The 21,421-nt window shown below is 39.1% G+C and overlaps 1 protein-coding gene across 1 annotated transcript in view; it reads right to left on the minus strand.

Annotated features, from left to right (window-relative positions):
* Nucleotides 1–21,421, minus strand: part of LOC149083343 (unconventional myosin-Ia-like) — a 175,660-nt gene that overhangs the window by 16,091 nt on the left and 138,148 nt on the right. The window contains exons 5-18 of the mRNA XM_089236828.1: nt 14,584–14,688; nt 14,265–14,311; nt 13,813–13,876; nt 12,532–12,545; nt 12,196–12,280; nt 11,965–12,071; nt 11,105–11,252; nt 10,852–10,970; nt 10,650–10,736; nt 10,475–10,540; nt 8,590–8,694; nt 7,631–7,693; nt 7,256–7,450; nt 535–649 (exon numbers count right to left, since the gene is read on the minus strand). Coding sequence (XP_089092954.1) covers nt 535–649; nt 7,256–7,450; nt 7,631–7,693; nt 8,590–8,694; nt 10,475–10,540; nt 10,650–10,736; nt 10,852–10,970; nt 11,105–11,252; nt 11,965–12,071; nt 12,196–12,280; nt 12,532–12,545; nt 13,813–13,876; nt 14,265–14,311; nt 14,584–14,688 — 1,320 coding nt within the window. The remainder of the gene's footprint in view (nt 1–534; nt 650–7,255; nt 7,451–7,630; nt 7,694–8,589; nt 8,695–10,474; nt 10,541–10,649; nt 10,737–10,851; nt 10,971–11,104; nt 11,253–11,964; nt 12,072–12,195; nt 12,281–12,531; nt 12,546–13,812; nt 13,877–14,264; nt 14,312–14,583; nt 14,689–21,421) is intronic.

Genomic DNA, 21,421 nt, shown 5'->3' on the forward strand with positions numbered 1-21,421 from the left:
GCTTATTGTTTAAGTGGGGCCTGTTTGGTACGCATACGAAATTTGGCAAAGATTTGTTTTGTACATGAAATTATAATTTGTGTACCAAACAGGGCACGGTAGACTTGTATAGAAAACAGAACTCAGACACACACAGAAAAATTATTTCATATATTTAAATATCAAGTTTTTCGTTTTACAGCGAAAAATGAAAAACTGTGAGTGAAATTTGAACTTTCTTCTGTTTATCAAAAAGAACTTTAGGCCACGATAAGTTATTTTAGTGCAAACCGAGCACCTTTTTATGCCAATTGTCGATTTGCTATTAATTTGATATTTATTCTTTGGAGATGCGACCTTTGCGTGACGTCATTTTAAACTCGGTAGAATAATGGAATTAAAAAAATCTTTGAATAACAGAAGTTTCGAAAAAAACCAGACTTCCATAGTTTTTCACGATTGGCCGTAGTTCCGTATTTTATAGTAGAAATTTATAGAAACTACGGAAATTCCGTAAAGTTCGCAAGTATGCATTTGAATCATTGTATTAAATACCTTCAGGAAAGAGCGTTTTTAGTAGAGGATGTTCGGTTCTGTGCATGGCTTGCGATAGATCTCGGTGTAGGACGTCATTGTTTTTATCAATAAAACCTGTTACGGAGTAAGTCACCTGTAGAAAATGGATAGTACATCATTAAATTGCAGTGAAATATTTAAAGCAATTTTTAAACAGCATAATAGCATTATGTGTATATAATACGCAGTGACGTCGGAGCCAGTGGAGTGAGCTGTGTATGTTCGAGCATCCATCGTGATTTGTAGCATAGTTTCGAACATCCGTAGAATTGATTTAGAAAAAAATCAAAATCTTCCAATATATACACTGCTCAAAACAATTAGGGGAGCACATGGTTTTAACAAAATTACGCAAAGATGTATACCGATAAGTAACATAAAATGAATCATCCATAATTTAAAGCCTAGCAGGAAACGGAAGAAGAAAACTTCATATGCAAATCAAAGTTCATGACGTCAAAAACCAGAAAAAGGAGATAAGGGCAGAAATCGGGATGTTGCAGAAACGTCTGTTTCACTGCCGTAACTGTGAAATTCGATTGCGCAGAATTTTTTTTTTGAGTCAAGGTGACTTGAGGATGTCTCAACAACGCGATTTACCGGAATCCATGGCATCGCGTGTTATAGGCAGACTGGAATCCGGGCAAACACAACGTAGTGTCGCGGACGCAAGGCTGTGGAATCGATTCCAAGAAACAGGAAATGTTAGACGTCGACCAGGGCAAGGTCGGCCACGCGCCACTACAACAACTGATGACCGGTATATACGGTTAACAGCCCGTCGAAACAGAACAGAGAATGCTACGCAGCTGCAAAGGCGGTCGCTCTTGGCAACAGGACGAAGGGTGTCCAGCCAAACAGTACGTAATCGGCTTCATGAGGGAGGGCTCTATGCACGTAGGCCAATGGTCTGCATTCCGTTGACCACACGCCACCGTGCGGCCCGAAGAAGATGGGCTGCTGAACATCGAGATTGGGAGCAACATGATTGGAGCCAAGTGCTGTTTACAGACGAGTCCCGATTCAGTCTGGAGTGTGACACCCGACGTGTTCTGGTATGGAGGGACAGGGGCACTCGAAATACCTCCGCATTCGTTCGTGAAAGGTCACAATACAGACGAGCTGGTTGGATGGTATGGGGTGGAATCAGCATAGGCGGACGTACGGACCTGCATATCATTGGGAATGGCACTTTGACGGCCCGAAGGTATGCAGACGAGATACTGCGACCTCATGTCATCTCTTACGCTGGAGCCATTGGAGATTCCTTTGTTTTCCAGGATGATATAGCCCAACCGCATCGAGCTCGTCTGGTGGAGAACATGCTTGAAGCTGAAACAATACAGCGTATGAAATGGCCAGCGTGCTCTCCTGACTTGAGGACGACGCATTGCTGCGCGACCAAGGCCGCCTGTCCGAGACTTGCAGATTGCACTTCTTGAGGAGTGGAACAGTATTCCCCAAAGTCTGATCGATAACCTCATCGCATCCATGGCAAACAGGTGTGCAGCAGTCTTAGCTGTTCGAGGAGACCACACGCCCTATTAAAACTCATGCATCATGTCTAAACAGTACTTTTTTTTATCGTTTACATGTAACCAAATTGTTGCCCTAAATCATCTTTTCATGTTTTTTCCATATTTTCAAAAAATTAAAGCTTAATTCCAAATTTTTTTACGTCTTTTTTCTGAATTGCGCATTGATACGCGTGTACATTGTATGCCAATATGTGGCTGTCTCGCGCTGTTTTCTTCACTTTTTTGCTTGCTCCCCTGTTTGTTTTGAGCAGTGTATATATGAAGCTCAAGACCAGCGAGCACCTACAGGTCTAAAATATTTAAGCATGCCCCTGACCATATAATACAAGATAGTCCTAGACTTGTATAGAAAACAGAACTCAGACACACACACACACACACAAAAAAGTTATTTCATATATTTAAATATCTATACTTTAAATATCTCTGGACCTGTTTTGAAGAACAGAATAATAATAATATTTGAAACATTTATAAAAAATATATAAAATATTAAAAAAAAGTTATCTCTCAAAGATACAAACGGCTTAAAACGTTTGAAAGGGAAGATTTCGAAGGTTTTTTTTTTCACTTTCATCTATTTAGCTCCTTTTTACTTACATTCTTTGTAATATAGAAATCCACCACATAAATTACATACTATATATAATACTACTGTATCTATTCTAAAAAATATAAAATCACAAACTCGAAAACGACCCGTTTCTATGCATCGAAAATTGGTTACGATTTTGGGACGGAAATCAGTTACGTTTTTGCGTTACGAAAATCGATTACGATTTTAAGTCGAGTTTTTATTTAACTCCTGAACATATCGGGACCAAGTTTTGTGCATGTACTGAGAGGTACGTATATATCACCAGTGCTCTCAACACGCAGGGTCTGGGTACCGAGGGAGGGGCATTGGACAGATACTTTCATGGGGAAGTTGACAAGTTTGATTTCGAGTTGCCGTTGATGAATCTCATTGTTTCCTTGCTGTTTATTGCGTATTGTGCTGTACCGCTTATTGTGGTGCACTGAAAATAATGGTGCATTGCGTATTGTAGTGTATCGCGTGCTGTATTGTTTATTGTAATCCAGTGATTATTGAGTATCGTGGTGCATTGCGTATTATAGTGATTTGCTTATATTGCAATGCATCGCCTATTGTGCTTTTTTAAATTTTCCTCTGCTTTTCTAAAACACGGGATTTGTTGATCTGAAACAATCATTCACGTCTAACGCCATTTGGTCAAAGCAAAGTTGATGCATGGCAACACCAATATCTCGGATCACTTATTTACGCCTAAATGGGTCTTTTAGGGGAGGGGACCTTCTGATGATAACTAATACTGAGAGTTGGAAAATGTTCAGGTTAAAAGTTCTCAATGCTCAAAATATAAAAGTTTTATATATTATGGCCTCTGGAATTCACTAATAAACATAAAACTATGTTAAAATAGGCGTTTATGGCACGAAAATTTCAAAAAAAGCATTTTTATCAAAAAAGTTTGAATTGAGGCAAAAAAAAAAGGCATTTTGCCTGAACTTCCGGGCTCCAATTATGGTGCTTTGTTTATTGCGATACATCGCCGATAGTGCTGTATTGCTCATTCTGGTTCACTGCTCATATTGCATAGCTCATTCTGGTTCACTGCTCATATTGCATAGCTCATTCTGGTTCACTGCTCATATTGCATAGCTGATTCTGGTGCATTGTGTATTGTTATTCATCACATATTGCAGTGCATCACGTTCTGTATTCCTTATTGTGGTGTGCTGCAAATAGTGGTGCATTGCTGATTGTGGTGTATTCGGCAGGATGGGGTATTGCGGTGTATCGCGTATTGTGCTGTATTGAGGGTAGTGCATTGCTTATCGGAGTCGGAGACTGGCAATTGAATGACTATTTTTCAGGCATCAGCAGTGCTTGGGGAATATTTTCCTTGACGAAATAAATAAGATGGACGAGTAGTTATATATTGATTCATTGGAGGAGGTGGGGGAGGGGTTGGATGACGAAGCGTCAATAGTACTAGTACTATATATAATTATATTGTCCTCCGCGAGTTAAAGGTTGACTTTAAACCTTTAACAATTCATACACGCACTCACTTTTACACATACATTACTCTCTTGTCTTTCTCTTCATCGGTGGTTCTCAAGGGCCCCCAGCCCGTGTGGTGACAGATGGTCCACGTTAAGGGCCAGGCATCACCTTAAAATTCTGATTCTGGTTCTGGTCTGGCGAGTTAAATAAGGTTGAGAATCGCTGCTATATAGGCTTGACATTCTTCGCGTCACTGAAGGTGCGAATGAAGAAATTTTCTAGTAAGTAAATAAGAAGCGCTGAAACTGCCTCTTTCAAATTCTTTAAGCCGTTTGTTTCCACGCCTAGCAGTTTTTTTAAATATTTATTTTTAAAACTGGTTCAGACTTCTGGATTGCAACCCCCGCGACTATATACACTGTTGGCCACCGTAAATGCAACACCCTGAAGGAAGCATGCAAATAATATGAAATTTACAACATGCGTTAACGGAGGTGAGATATGCAAATGATTAGAATTTCAGCGCAGACGCACATCACGCGCGCCTGTGGCGCCACTTCAAAGCGCTATTTAAGGCTTGGAGATTTCGACGATTTGAAGTACGGCAATTGTGTTTTTCTTGTGGTTTTTTCAAAAAAACGATCAATTATGCCTCGTAGAAAACAGCGATCATCTTTTGATCAAGTATCCGAGTTCGACCGAGGAAGGATAGTGGCCTACCGAGATTGTGGATTATCTTTCAGGGAAATCGGTAGTCGTGTTGGACGAAACCAAACAACTGTAATGCGGATATGTGATCGTTGGATGCAGGAGGGTACGACGGACCGACGTGTTCGATCGCATCCACCTCAGTGCACCACTTCACGTGATGACAGGCGTATTGTGCGTATGGCAGTGACGGATCGCTCAGCCACATCACGAACCATAGCACAGCACATTCAGTCTGTACCGCATCATCCAGTGTCTGCGCGTACCATTCGACGCCGTTTACAGCAGAGTGGTCTGTCCGCAAGACGTCCATTGCTTCGTCTACCCTTGACGCAGAACCACAGACGTCTCCGCCGCCAATGGTGCGATGAAAGAAGGATGTGGACGGCACAATGGAATGAAATTGTCTTTACTGACGAGTCACGCTTCTGTCTGCAACACCACGATGGTCGGATTCGAGTCTGGAGACACCGTGGAGAGAGGATGCTGAACAGCTGCGTTATGCACCGCCACACTGGTCCTGCACCGGGTATTATGGTATGGGGGTGGTATTGGATATCACTCTCGCACTTCTCTAGTATGCATTGCCGGTACTTTAAAAAGCCAGCGCTGCATCTCCGAGGTGTTGGAGCCAGTTGTCCTTCCTTACCTTCAGGGCTTGCCCACAGCCATATTTCAACAGGATAATGCGCGACCACACGTGGCACGCATTGTCCAAAGGTTCTTCGTCAATCGCCAGATTGAAATGCTTCCCTGGCCAACTCGCACTCCGGATCTTTCGCCGATAGAAAACATGTAGTCCATGGTTGCTCAACGATTGACCCAGATTACATCCCCAGCTGCCACACCAGATCAACTTCGGCAACGCGTGGAAGCTGCTTGGTCTGCTGTACCCCAAGAACACATCCAAAGTCTCTTTGAATCAATGCCGAGGCGTGTGGCAGCGGTGATCTCCAACAATGGCGGCTACTCTGGCTACTGATTTTGGCAGGAACCACACTTCACAGAAGTCTATAAAGTTAATCATTTGATGCTTGGTCAACATGTTATCTACAAAATAAATATTGTTGCGATATCTCTTGTCTTTCTTGGTGTTGCAATTTGGGTGGCCAGCAGTGTACATTAATATTTAAATAATTTTTTCTATACAGTCCAATCTCCACATAATGAAATCGCTTCGTTCCATCAAAAAATTCGTGATAGAGAAGTCATAAATTAAAAAATAATAACAATTACTATTGCATTTATAGAAACTCACACATATATATACCTTAAACGTATAATTAGGTTACGTTTTAAGTTTAATGTATTTGTTCAGCAATTTTTACTGTTAGTTCTAGATTTATGTATTATAGGTATGAAATTTTATAAATTTTTAACATGTTTATAAATGTAATAGTACCTAGAATCTCCATAAGTAATACAATCACACGCGCACTACTACTGCTAAACCGTATAAGCACCTCTCGTAAACATCATTTCTCTGTGGTGGGGGAGGGGATATAAGAAATATGTGCATGCCAGAAAGTGTGGTGTGGGCCCTAACGTATTTACGATTTGTGTCAGTTATGCGTGTTTTGTGTTCGACAAGTGCTGCTTTCGATACTTCCTATTAGAAGGCCCAAATTTTAATGTTTAGAATCTCATGTTGACAGTTTGCCTGTTCTTTCAGGAGGGACTTTTTTGAACTACGTTGCACTGCATTTATCCTGTTTGGCACTGCTTCATCAAAATTTTCATTGACTCATAAATTAATAAAATATTGGGGGATATGATCGAAGTGTTAAAAATTTTCAACGGGATGGACAGGATGAGCCATGAATTCTTAATACGCAGTCAGTCGACTTCTTTGCAAGGAGACACCAGTATGGTTTGGTAAGGGACAATTCTAGATTGTAGTGTCGCAGGGAATTTTTCACTAATAGGGTTGTTGGTAAATGGAATAGCTCATCTAACACGATCGACATGTTTGAAAAGAAATACGGTAAACATATTGGGGTAAATCGCGAAGCTATCCATACTTATACAACATAAATATACGTATTTTACGGGCATTGTATTATATGTTATCATGTGTGTGTATATATATATATATATATTGTTTTTTAGGTTTTATAATTGCCTTTTTAATTGGGTTGCTGTATTTTAGAAATATGTGATATCCGTATTTGTTATGGGCATCTTTTTCTCAGCCACCTCGTTGGGCATTTTGCCTGTTGTGACCTTGTATTTGTATTTGTAAACATTTAAGCGTCGCTGTAAAAAGTTAGTATGATAAAAAAATTCGTTAAAGTTTGTTACTCAGATATTCTGCCGCAATAAATCGAGCATTTCTATGACGAAAAAAAAATCTTATATACGAGAAGACGGGAAAAACGATTGATATATATGCGTATGAATACTATTCGCAAATCTTACTTACAGTTCCTGCATAATGCCTCACACGAAAACTGTGATATGGCAAGGTGCTGTCAGCTATAAAGTTGCGACAACCTCTGCTTTCGAAGTATGGATTATCCATGCAAGCCTGCGTTAATTTATAGAGGAACGTCTCGTCACTAGCTGGACCAGGTCGAAGGCACTCTTCGTCAAGCATCGCAAGGATGCCATGGTTGTTCTGTAATCATCATACGAACAAATATTATATTTTCATTCGGTTACTAATACGTTATACTCGTACATTATCATTATTTTTTTTAATGCACTTATTACGTGGACTAAAAAAATGTCGATTAAAATGCTGTATAATTACATTAATATACTATTAAGCAATGCGAATGAATTTCCCTTTACTTACCTTTTCAATGAGATCACATATGACAGCGTTATTGAAATAGTCTATGTGCTCCCACTGAATTCCCTTCAAATACGAAAAATAAAGTATATGAAAAAAAACCTAATTAAATTCATAGAATTTTCAAATAAAAAAAATATGAATTCTATTTCATTGCGGAATTTTATTTGCGTAGCATGACCTTATGGACCCTTGCACTATTAAAACGCAAAATATAATAGAATGGAGTGAAAATTTTGCTACAACGATACTCGATATAACGATCAATCCCTATACAATGATATTGTTTCAACTCTTGTTTGGAATTACCCATAGAAAAATGTTAAACACCCCTCGATAAAACGATCTTTCTTACTGCGATAAATCCCTCTATAACGATATTTTTAACAGATTTTGAAACCTCTACAACGATATTTTTTTATATTTCGCTCAAAATCGCCATGAATTTAATTTCAACTTCGCCACCCATCTTTTTCATTCTTGCAATTAGCGTTTAATAACATAGGTGTTTTGCACACATGATCACCGAAAATGTTAATAGAGCTGTCGGTATTGCCACTTTTTCTGTAAGACACAAAAATGCAATACGGCAAACTTCTTTACAGAGGCAATGCATCTGAATGAATTTCATTAATTAACTAATTAAATGCAGTTTTCCACGACGAATAAATACTTTAAAGCGTGCTTTCCGATGATACCAACAACGCAGATTTAGAACAGCATAAATTTGATGTCACATGATGACAATATATTGCCTCTCGATATAATGATAATCCCCCTACAACAACATTTTTTCTTGGCCTGAAAAATATCGTCATATCGAGGTTTCACTGTATATTATATTAATCTATTAATATTCACAAATGATGCAAAATAATGAAAATGTTTGTAACATGGGGAAAACCCCATAAATGAGAAATATGAGAAAAGTTGACATTATTGGGTATTAATAATTGTTTCACCTCTTTTATGTATTCTTCCTGTTCCTGCTTCAAAGTAAGTTCTATGAGTATTTGCTGAAGTTTCTCGTTGCAGTAGTTAATGATGAGCTGTTCAAAAGTGTTGAACTAATTGAAGAAAATGGAAACATTACGAAGGAATGATAAGAAGATACTGAAAACGATTATAATTATAGTATATAACATATTTGTACATTATAATCTGTAAAAATTTACTCGGAATCTAGAAACGATTACTGGAGCACAGCGTCACCGATGTGAAAGCAATGTAAAAGCAAGGTGACGTAAAAAGTGATCGACGTTATACGGAAGTCTTACTGTACAAATAAACGAATTTACCTAATGTATTTTACGTGCAAGAATAACCGAACGTTAATTTTTTAAGTTGGTTCATGCGATTCCTTGACAACCAAGTAGAAATGGATATGAAGTTCGGAAAAAAATTCACATTCCTCTGTGGTTTCTCACATAGAATAAGTATAACCTATGTTTGGATTTTCGCTGCGATAATAACTGATAATGAATAGATATAAATTTTCGACAGATGTGTATTTTATCTTTCAGAGAAGCGACCCATGATGATCAGTCGAGAAAAATCGCAGGAGAATAGTTTTTAGCAGCGTTTCCCAAAGTGAGCGATATCCCTTCAAGGAAACGATGGAATGGATTAGAGCAATGGTTCTTAACCGGGGGTGCGGAAAAGTCTTTTTGGGGGCGCGAGATGAGGAAATTGTAACGTTGACTGATGTCAGAAAAATTGAAATGATGAGAATTGAATTTCTAAATTCTTTGAAAAATATGAATCATAGTTATATTTCGATACCTCATTTTTTCTTTCGCTTGTAGAAATATGTAATACGAAATTCACGTTGTTAAAGTTTATTTTTCGCCAAAAATACGTTGCGATTTGTTTACATTCGTACCTCGTGTTGTTGCTGTGCTTACATATGATACTGCCATAAGCATGACTCGGGAAAAAAACGTTAAAAATTATCAAGTGCTAAAAAACATGTAATATTATTGTTCCGGCTGGAATCAAAAGTGAAGAACAATCATAGAATATTTTTCTCTAAAGTTTCGAAAAATGTTAAAAATTAATTCAGTCGACTCTCTCTTTCTCTTGTTATAACGACCGGTAGGATAAGTCCCAAATGTGTTTTCACATAGCTACTATCTTATAATATGTTTTTCTTTCAGTATAATCACCACCCAATATAACACAGTTTCGACGTAACGACGAAGGTCATTAAAACGAGCGTCAACTGCAATACGTTCATTTTAATTTAGTTTTTGAACTGATTTGAAAAAAAAAGAAGCCAAAACCAACCATAGTGCAAGATATACAGAAAACTGGATGTTGTGAAGATATTCATTTTTTTGAGATGTTAATTTCTTAAGGAAGGGAAAAACTCATCTTGGTTGATTTTCCTTCCTTAAAAAATCAACATCTCAAAAAATAAATATCTTCACAACATCCAGTTTTCTGTATGTCTTGCATTAACAAGTAGAGAGCGACATCATGACATATAATAACCATAAGTCAAAAAAGGAATTAAAAAAGATATAGAAGAATCTATAAAATTAATTAATGGGTAATAGTAATGCAATTAACTACGAAAAAAACCAATTGTACGAAAAGAAAAAGAAAGCTTTATCCAAGGGTGTGAGGTGCGGGAAAGTAAATCATATTGCATTGGGAGGTGCGGGATGGATAGAAGGTTAAGAACCACTGGATTAGAGGGACGGGTAGAAGCTCCAGAGCCTATTCTATGGGTTACCGTAGTAGGAAGAGAGAAGCGATGGGATTTTTCTTCTTCTCAGGACGGAGTTTATGAGAAAATACTCTGCTTTCAAGTTTTGAAAAAGTCAAGGAAACTTTAGAACTTACCTCAAAAATTTCGAAGCCATAAATGTCTAGGATTCCTATATACTTTCTCTTCCCTATCCGCTTTGCCTGAAATAAAAAAAATTCACACTTCAGTGTAATTGATACCACATTAATGACTGAAACAACATATTACATTACACCCAAACTCATAACTTAACTCTATGAGAAAATTTACCCTGATCGTTTCGTTTAGTCTGTTAACGATCCAATTGAACAAACGACTGTACAGTGCTTTGCATAAGGCATTTCTCGCGTAGTTCGCCTGAGGATGGAAAAAAAAAATTAAGCGGAATAAGAGATGCGTAGATACTGGTGGTTGATCTGATCGCTTTATTTGAATCACAAAACTGCTTATAGAGTATTCGAATTTCTTTTACTTCAGTAGCAGAGAGGTCGGTAACTATGACGTCATGCCTCGTCTCGACAGTCCTCTGTGTCAATGCGGCCTGCAACACGGGTACGTCACCTTGAAGCAATTCACAGATCTCGTAAATTTCTGCAATCGGTTAATAAAATGTAATGTATATATAGTGTGTGCTATAACAAAATGTTACACTGTGCACACAATATATATTTCGTTATTTCAGCAAACAGGAACGCGTAGACATGGTTTTAAAGAGGCCCACTCACCATATTCGTTGATGAGAGAGCAGCTCTCGGTACCATCCATATTTGCTCGAGGTTTGAATTGGACGTTGCCTAGTTTGAGCACGGAGGCAGCCACTTGAAACGTCGCATGAACCTCCTCTTGAGACACACCTAGGACCTCGAATGCTTTCTGTAAGAACGAAACACATTTTATTATTTAAGTACGATATATATAAAAAGAAACCATACGGCATAATGCCGGTAATCCGATGCGATGGGGCAACTGAACTAATGGAATTTAGAGACATCATTACATCTGGACGGTACTGTAAAAATAATAAATATACAAATGACCAACTAGGGGATATTATTACGGAAATAAATAAAATCATACGATGCGCTTAATGCACTCGTAATAAAGGGTAAATATATTCATGCGTTACACAGACTCAAATTTTATTGATTTAGCTTATGCACCATAACAGGAGGCAAGAACATGCTGTAACAAAGGGAGGTTCTTAACCTTTTTCATCCACGCCCCAAAATCAACAACAAGGTCAGTTTCGCAACCCAGTGACACTTTTTTTTCCAAATTAGTGAAACCAGTGCGCAATAAATACATTTATAACAGTACTTTCAGTGGATTTGTATGACTTGTCTACGAAGTCTCTGCGAATCAAGTTTGGGTCATGATTCATAGCTCAAGAAACTCTGGCTGTAAGTGGATTTGTACTACTCATCTCAAAAGCCCTTTGCTTTCCCATAGGTTAAGAATCCCTGCTGCAACATTATTACAGACTCTGGAGCCGCGTTTTGAATGAAAGGCATCAAAAAAATTTTTAATATGTCAATTAAGTAGAAATTCCTTCCATATTATAAGTTCCCCTTCTCAACATACTGACCCGCGTGACGGCAAAGGCAGCTTTATCATCAATGTTGTTCGCCTGGAAGCAATGGCTCTCTCGTAGAAACTGATAGTTATCGTAGTTGCGTTGGAGCTTTAAACTTTCTGTAAAAAAATGAAAGAAAATAATAACGAGACTTATATAAAGAGAGAGGGGATTTTTCAAAAATGGCGAACGAGAGAAATTGAATAATAAATTAGCACGATCGAAAAGAAAGAAAAATCTTACTTAATAAATGGACGTCAGCTCCACTCAGAAGTTGATAGAAAATATGAAAATTTCTTTCCCCTTGTGCTTGAACGATGACCCTGGACTGGAATACGTTAATTTTTATCATTATACTTAGAAAAAAATTACATTCATTGGAAGAAATCTATAAAAAAAGGAAAACTAAAACAAAATATGAGACGTGTGTGTGTGTTAATGAGATATTATTCTATCTTTGGATTATCAATTATTCATAAAGTTTGCAATATTTAGATATTGAGTGTTATTACAAATTTTATAAGAAGTTAATATATTCTGGATATATAGGTCTATGCACAAATAGAGAATCATGCTTACCTTCTCGAGAAGATCTGAAAATAAATAAGGGAATAAAGAAAATTTACATGGTAAATATTCGAGGTGAAATATATAAACATCAATATAAATATCAATCTATCTGGAGAAATACTGTAATTATTACAACAATTATTGCAACAATTATACAACATTATTGTACCTATGTATCGAACGAGATCCTATAATTTATTTGTAATAAAAAACTACAGAATAAATGTATGTAATTAGGATTTCATCCATCGATTCAGACATCTATATAATTGTCGAACACGGCACCCAGTAATTTTTATATTCCTTTGGAAGCACCTTTCGTTTTCTTTTAGAAATAGCATCTTTTTATTAATTTTATTCGTCGGTTTATCTGTTTTTAATTTTTTTTATTTGTCCTTCGGGTGTATTGTATGTTTTTATTCGTTTATTTGATGCATTTTTAAACTCTATTTTGTTCTTAATTTTAGAAAAACTGGGGGCAGATGACAGCACTACACATAACAAGCATTACACAGAAACAAACTTTACGTCAGGTTGCACTACACGTACACGCACATTCCCGCATGTACCGATTCGTTGGGGGGTTCCGCGGGGGGGGGGGTGCATGTGTGGTGTAGCAGTAGTAGGTAGGGCCTCCAAAAAATGGCTCGGGGATCCATGATGTTCTTAAGTCAGCCACCTCGTTGGGCAATTTGCCTGTTGTGGCGTTGTATTTGTATTGTATTGTATTGTATTGTATTCTTGTTTTATTTTTGTGAGCTCTTTGTTCCTTTTTTTCACTTTTTTCAACTGTAACCGGATTTTCTGTTGTTGGAGTGATGAATAATAATTACCAAAGATAACAATAAACAAAGTTTTCAAGGTTCAAAAATCTTCGGAAATGACCTTTTCATAAATTTCGGCTACTTTGAATATTTACTACTTCACCAAACACCAACTCTGGCCATATCGCTATATTGCAATTTACTGCCATTAGTGAGATGGGTTGGAAGTGAAGGCGCTGTCTATCGGTGGTCACCTCGAGTTCGTTAGGGGAAATATCTTATCTATATCCTCCCTTGGGTTCGAACCCGGGTTGATTTTTCAGTTTTGATTTCCCATGAAGTTCATATAAATACTGCATTATCGAGAAATCGTAGTAAAGATTGGTCAATATAACATAAAATTTTTAATTGTGATAGATATGATGGGCACGAAACAGAAATAAAACATTTGTAAAACAATAATGCACTCAAAAACAAATCCACGTCTTATGTCAATCCTAAAACCAGAGGCAAGAGCAATACTTACAATTGGTTACGGTGCCTCCCATCGGACTTCCTTTGAAATCGAATTCCAATTCCAAATATTTACCCTATCATAACAGCAAAACAAAAATACACATATTATGAGGGGTATGTAAAACTATCGATATTAAGGTAATTTTTCGGTGCGCATTATAACACAAACACACGCAAAAATACATGAGGAACGATAAAAATTGATTTAAGTAATTCGATTCGAAATGATATTGAAGAACTGGTTTAGATCCCTGTACGTATGCGTATACTCAGTGATAAGTAGTTTATCGGGCGGAATATCTAATTTTTCCCGTATGCTCTTCGCATAAAAAAAATGGATAGGCTACTTGAATGAAATCAAAACATTTCTTTGAAAAGTTTTATCATAATACGGTTATAAGCTGGAATAACTGAAATACATCGTATCTCAATCAAAAGAAACATATTTAATTGCTTACTTACAAATCTCGATGAGTTATCGTTTCGGTGAGTCTTGGCATTTCCAAAAGCTGTAAAAAGAATGATATTTTCCATGCATTTAAAATCATGTGTAGAAAACTTGAGCAACGTTTAGGTAATGATTACTAAAACGTGAAATTACTTTATTTTTCTAAAATTTTGCGTAAAATTAATCAACTTTACTCGTTTAACAAAATTTCATAAAGTTGTATACTTTATGTAACGCACACTGAATTTGAATCCTTATTCGTCATATAGGACGAATGAGGATACGTAACTTGTGTTGATTAGAGAAATGAATTAGCTTTTTAGTTGACCTCACCTTCTAAAACGATACTTGATTGTAGAATTTGGTCCATGATAGGCTCCATTTCTGTCAGTTTACCAGAAACGTCTGCTAAGTACTTCATCACAATTTTGCAAGCCTCTGAGGGAGAAAAAAGGATAATACGGAATGAAAATTCCTTTTTTTTCTTGTATTTGGCGAATCCCCTCATAAAATAATTGTTTACTTGTGTTGGCTCCTAAGGAAAATGGCCGCGGCTTCAATTCAAGTATTCCGGGATTTTACTAACGTTTTCAAAAAACAGACTTTATTCGAATTCAGAACATTAACAAGCGTAGCCTAAATACGACTACTTTCCTCTACCATCCCTTAATTCAATCTCTCTGCAATACTACTGCTCTCATACTTTTTTTTTAAGCTTGACGTTCTTAAAATCGCTCGTTCGCTCGAGCACAAAGTCACGTTACATTTCTTCCTTTTCAGCGGCTGTTCAACAGCTTCCTACACTCGGTCATCCTGACCTGCAATCGTCCCGATTGCCCCACAGTACTGGTCTTTACGTGTCGACCTCTTCGGATTACGTCTTGGTAACACTGGCTCATCTTCTTCTTGCACTGAAATGTCTTCATCATCGGACTCAGACTCACACCTCCAAGATTTTAGTTGGCTCACGTGCGCTGTTGTCGTGTATAGATGACCTTTCACTGTTGATTCCAATTCAGTCACCCGATACGTGTCATTTGGTAATACAGCCGTGACAGTCATCGGTCCTCTATACTTCGGTTGAGTCTTCGTCGGTTGCCCCATGGCTCTCGGACTTCTCTTCATAACAACAACCTCGCCTGGTTCGAACACTATTGTAGCACATCTGCGCTTATCGAAGGTGCTCTTCATTTTTCTTTGATTCTCCACGATTATATCTCGAGCTTCTTTTCTTACTTCCTCTGGATCCATCCACGAGTTATTCTCCTAATCTACTAACCGTCTCAACATTCCATCATTGAATCTTGGAGAATATCCATGCAACATCTCAAATGGTGTCTTACCAGATGACTTGTTCACAAAGTTGTTCAGATTTCGTTCTACCAACTTGATTTTCACGTCCCAGTCCTTATGGTCTCTGTTCTCCATACCTGTAGTTATCGACGACAATATAGTCCTATTTGCTCTTTCGACCATCCCATTTGCTCTAGGGTGTTTCGTTGAATTGAGCGTATGGTGAATTCCGTTATCCTTGCAGTACTTTTCAAACTGCTGTGACGTAAAACAAGAACCACGATCGCTTATAATTCGGTCCGGTAGTCCAAAGTCATTCACAAAGATGCCGACCGATTTCATTACACAAGTAGTTGAAGTATTTCTAACTGGAAATAATCGTACGAATCTGGTAAGGTTGTCAATGATCACTAGTAGCTCCTGATTTCCCTTCGAACTTTTGACAAAAGGTCCCAGATGATCCATATGTATCACTGCAAACGGTCTTTTTCCGGGTTCGATTGCGTGCAGCAATCCCTGTTGCTTACCTGCCGGTAACTTATTGACCAAACATTCCAGACGCACATGGCTATATGACGTTTTACATAGCGTTTCATGTATGGGAACCAGTCTGGATCATTAGGATTTGATCTTCCTCAGTGAGAGTTAAGCATATCTCTAATTTCTGATCGATAAATGAGTCTAGAGTATCTTTTGACTCTGCTACAGGTGCTCTACTAAGTGCGTCTATATGTGCCATTTTTGATCCTGATCGATGTTTCACCTCGAAGTCATATTCCTGAATTAGATCAAACCATCTGGTTATCTGTGGATTCATGCATTTCTTTGTATTCATGTAGACCAAAGCTTGACAATCGGTGACGATAGTGAACTTGATCCCAATTAAGAATTGTCGCAATCTGTCCAACGTCCAAACAATCTCCATCAATTCCAATTTACTCGAGTGATATTTACTCTCAGTTTCTGTGGTCTTCTTGCTCACACAATATACTAGATGCCACTTGCCGTTCGTTCCTTTCTGCAACAACATTCCCGCTAACCCAATTGAGCTCGCGTCACAATGGACTTCGGTTTCCGCTCTCGCATCATAGTGTGATAGTATGGGTTGGCACATCAACGCATACTTCAGTTCTTCAAAAGCTCTTGTCTGTTCCTCTTTCCAAGTAAACTCTTCGTTCTTTCGAGTCAATCGTGTCAATGGATCAGCTTTCTGTGCATAGTTTTTTATGAATCTTCTAAAATAACTAGTCAATCCTAGAAATCTACGTAGTTTATGAACGTTACCGGGAATCGGAAAGTCTTTGACAGCTTTCAACTTCCTCGAACCTGGCTGAATGCCTTCTGCATTGACAACGAATCCTAAGAACTCCAGTTCTCTTTTCCCGAATTCACATTTTGTCAATTTCAGCGTCAATCCGGCTCAGTCTTTCAAACACTTCTCTAATTCGCTCCATCATATCTGTCCAATCCTTCGCTGGTATCAAGATATCATCGAGATAGCATAAGACCTTAGTGTTCATGAGTGGACCCAACATTTGACACATCAGTCTTTGAAACTCTGCTGGTGCATTTGCTAACCCGAATATCACACGTTCAAACTGTCCTGTTTCATCTGGAGTGATGAATGCTGTTTTCAAATTCGCTTCCTCCGTTAGCGGTATCTGCAAGTATCCATGAGCTAGATCCAACGTCGTAAACACTTTACACCCAGCCAAATTTTCCAGTAAATCATCGATTCGTGGAAATGGGAATTTGTCTTTCACTGTCTGATTATTCAATCGACGGTAGTCCACAACTAATCGATTTTCACTTGTCTTTTTCTTCACCAATAATACTGGACTAGCATACGGCGACCTAGTTTCTGTGACTATACCATTATCTTTCCATTCTTTCACGATATCGCTGATTGCCGTCCTCTCAGACAAACTTGTTCTATACGGCGGTACACAAATAGGTTTGCTGCCTTCCACTTCCTTAATGTCCATCTTAGTCAACGATGTACACCCAAGTTCCTCAATGGACAATGCAAAAACATCTCTATACTCATTCACCAATGACCAAACTTCACGCTTTTCTTCTTTCTCAGTTGAATCGTCGAACTTTATCTCATCTAAACGAATTCCTCTTCTCTTACGTCCTCGTCCCTAACACGTAGTACCCACATTAGCAAATTTCTTACCGCGAGACTGTAATTCATCGCACAGTTCATCCTTCAAGGCCACACTTGAAATGATATCATCCTCACAGATTACTTCAATGTCCCTTGATCCTATGACGGCCTCACTCACGCAGCAATCAGTCGAAGGATTCATTTCTTCATCCACCAGAACATCCAAGTTTTCACGTAGCTCATCACACACAAAAGAGTTTTTGACTTCGGGGTTTCCTACAGCTTCATCAGATTCTTCTAATTCCCTCATGCTCAGTTTATCAACAACGATTGACGCACGACCGATACACTGTCCTTCACCAAACTTCACAACATGTTTCCCTAAATTCAAAATAGGAACCTTCGTTTTCCCTTTCACGACTTCTAGCAAGACATCAGTATTTCCTTGGCTTCCTTTCATCAGCACCAGTCCGTCCTCCACATCTTCTGTTCTGGCATCGATGACCTCCATCGTTGCACCGTCAACTTCTTCTGGATTCATGGTCATCAGCTCTATCCTTTTCTCCTCGACTCCGACATCTCGAACACATGGCAACTCACTTGCGTGCCACACGCGCAGTCTTCCTCCACTCCCGGCAAACTCAATTTCCGGCGACATCAGATAGTTCCGTCCAACTATCAAATCATACGACTGTGCATTATCATCGACGACTAACACATCCACAGCTGACTTTGCACCATCCACTTCCAAATCCACGTTAAGTTTCCCAAGTGCAACTGCTGATGGCTTCACCAGATCTCCATAACCGAATAATTCTTCTGATTTCGGCACATACTTGAGCTTCATATCCTCCGCTACGGACTTCTTCAACAATGTCACACTACTTCCAGTGTCGATCAAACATGAGATGAGACGCCCATCATTGATCCTAGCATTTTTGATGCAGTTCCCTTCGTAACAATCAGCACAACCATTTGCTGCCAAGTTGACTTTCTTCGTTGTAGTATGATGACAGTGCTTTTGAATATGACCGGCCATACCACACAGGAGGCATGTTAAATTCTTCTTTCTTGGACAATCACACGACACATGACCCAGGTATCCACACGAAAAACATCTGGGCTCCCAGTCTTGCCGCTTATCGTCTCTCGGAACCGTTGGCCTGACACGTTGTCCCTCGCCGTCACGAACTTCACTCATACGAGGTCGATTGTTCCGGTTCAAAGTCGTTCCCATCACCATGTCTCTCCTTGGATCCAAGTGCACAATTCGATCCTGAGCAACGGTTCTTCGGTGAGCATCTACCCTTTGGTCATCCCAAAATCCGGATCTTCGTTCATCAGTCCCGGTGAACTTGTGACTTTTTACATCCTCGATCTCGGATCTCACGACTTCGTATTCATCGAGCTTCTTCGCTAATTCATCAGGGTTCACAAAACTAGACCACTGATCGATGAAATGTTCACGAACGTTCGTCGGTACCCGCGATTTCATCTGCTCTGTGACGATCAGTTTTTTCAATGATTCAAACTCGGTAACATTCAGAAGAGATAGCCACTCGGAAAAGAAGACATTCAATTCATATCCAAAGTCCTTCCAAGTCGACTTCAGACGTCGGGAGTGCTGGATAAACTTTTGCCGTATCGTCTCTGTCGTCAGCTTGAATCGATTCAGCAACAGTCCCTTGACGAAACCATAGTCGTTAATCCTCTCTTTGGGTTCACGGATCACGATTTCGGACACTTCGTAAGGCAGTAACACTAATAAGCTAGTGACCCATTGTTCCTCTGGTACTCTCGCAAGTTCGGCCTGGCATTCGAAGTACTGTAAATACAGACTCAAATCCCCGTTATCCGCGTCGAACTTCTGTATCTTCTTGGTCAAATCGCACGGTATGATGCGATGACTTTCGGTGTCATCATCGATATTTCGCGACGCCGCACATGTTATCCGAAGACACTCCAGTTCGAACTGCCGCTCGGCCTCTCGTTCCTGTCGTTGAGCTTCATCTTCTTTCTTCTGTCGCAGAGCTTCGGCTTCTTCTTGACGGGTTTCGATGATCTGCTCGAGGAGTCCTCTAACAAAGTCCTCTTCATAGTTCTTGGACATGACGATGAGATTCCTCAGATCGGCCACTCTGTCATCTGAAGACGGCTTCTCTCCCAACTCCAACGCTAGAATCTCCAAGTCTTTCTTTCGTCCTCTCACGAGAAATGACATTTTCTTCTATCGCAGTCCGGTTTTATATCCCGCTTCTGATAAATCTGTTGGCTCCTAAGGAAAATGGCCGCGGCTTCAATTCAAGTATTCCGGGATTTTACTAACGTTTTCAAAAAACAGACTTTATTCGAATTCAGAACATTAACAAGCGTAGCCTAAATACGACTACTTTCCTCTACCATCCCTTAATTCAATCTCTCTGCAATACTACTGCTCTCATACTTTTTTTTTAAGCTTGACGTTCTTAAAATCGCTCGTTCGCTCGAGCACAAAGTCACGTTACATTTCTTCCTTTTCAGCGGCTGTTCAACAGCTTCCTACACTTGATTAATACTGATAATTGATTATCAAATTGATATGAGAACATGGTGATATAATAAAATTTGTGAGACACAAACACGCACGCACAGGGCTGTAATCAAAATTTTTGTGATGAGGAAGGGGGCGTAGCAAACGTGATTCCCCCCTCCCTTGTGGAATTCAATAATTTTATGACAGTGTTTTTGTTTAGCCCGTAAAATTTATCACTCTTTAAAGAGACAGTTAATTTCCTCTGGGGTGCGAGTTGCGCAGTGGTGAGATGCTCGCCTACTACCATGAAATCTAGGCCCAACGGGTTCCATCCCGCGGAAGGACATAGATGATAAATTCTTTCTCTACCGAACCTGAGGCAACCACCAATAGATGGTGCCTCAATATGCTATTGTCGGAAGTCCTCTCTTTCTATGACGAGGACAGAAGTATAATGACTTCCCCTGGATAGAAAGATGTCCGAAAACTGGATCGGTGGTAAATTATTGTGTGGCGACAGGACCGGAAATGGTGTGCAATAAAGTAGAAAAAGTTGCCCCCGTCAGACCACCTTTAGTTTCTGCTCAGGTGAGAGTATGCAAACATTCAGACTTACGTGAGGGAAATAGAACGTGCATGGTGGTAATGCAATAACTTTGCCGGTATAGGCAACATATAGGCTAGAGACTGCAGAAATCAACAAATAGGAATGAAGTTCCAGATGAGCTAAGATTCAGAGTACACACTCTAGCTCTCGCGGTTACAGTTACAGCAACAAAATTTCTAAAAAAAAAATCAAATGGTAACATTCACTTTTATGCATTGTAAAGTGATTGGCGCAGTACAAAACAATAAATGGTGTTAGAACGGTACCTGAAGTACCATAAACGCTGGCACTAGATGCAGACAAAGAAACAAAAAATGCAGATCACATTTATAATGCTGGAAGTTCTCCTCCGAGGGGTTACCGCACAAACCCTCGGTAAGATCTTTGTTTACGTCCTACGGCTTCGCTTATGGTTTCCCATTATTCTCGTTCCATCACCCCTTTCTTTAGAAATTTTTTTCTCTCATCGACCCCCTACTCAAGCTAACCCATAGAACTTCCATCGCCCCCTACGGAGCGATATTGCCCACTTTGAGAAACACTGAGCTAAAGGTACAGTCGTTCCAATGCCATTCATGGTTTTCACTGCGCCAATCACTTAGCAATGCATAAAAATGAGTGTTATTAGAATTTTTCGAAATTTCGTTGC

This window comes from Pholcus phalangioides, unplaced genomic scaffold (assembly GCF_987345545.1).
Source record: "Pholcus phalangioides strain wild (caught in Gottingen) unplaced genomic scaffold, Ppha-v1.0 ptg000009l_1, whole genome shotgun sequence".
NCBI lineage: Eukaryota > Metazoa > Arthropoda > Arachnida > Araneae > Pholcidae > Pholcus > Pholcus phalangioides.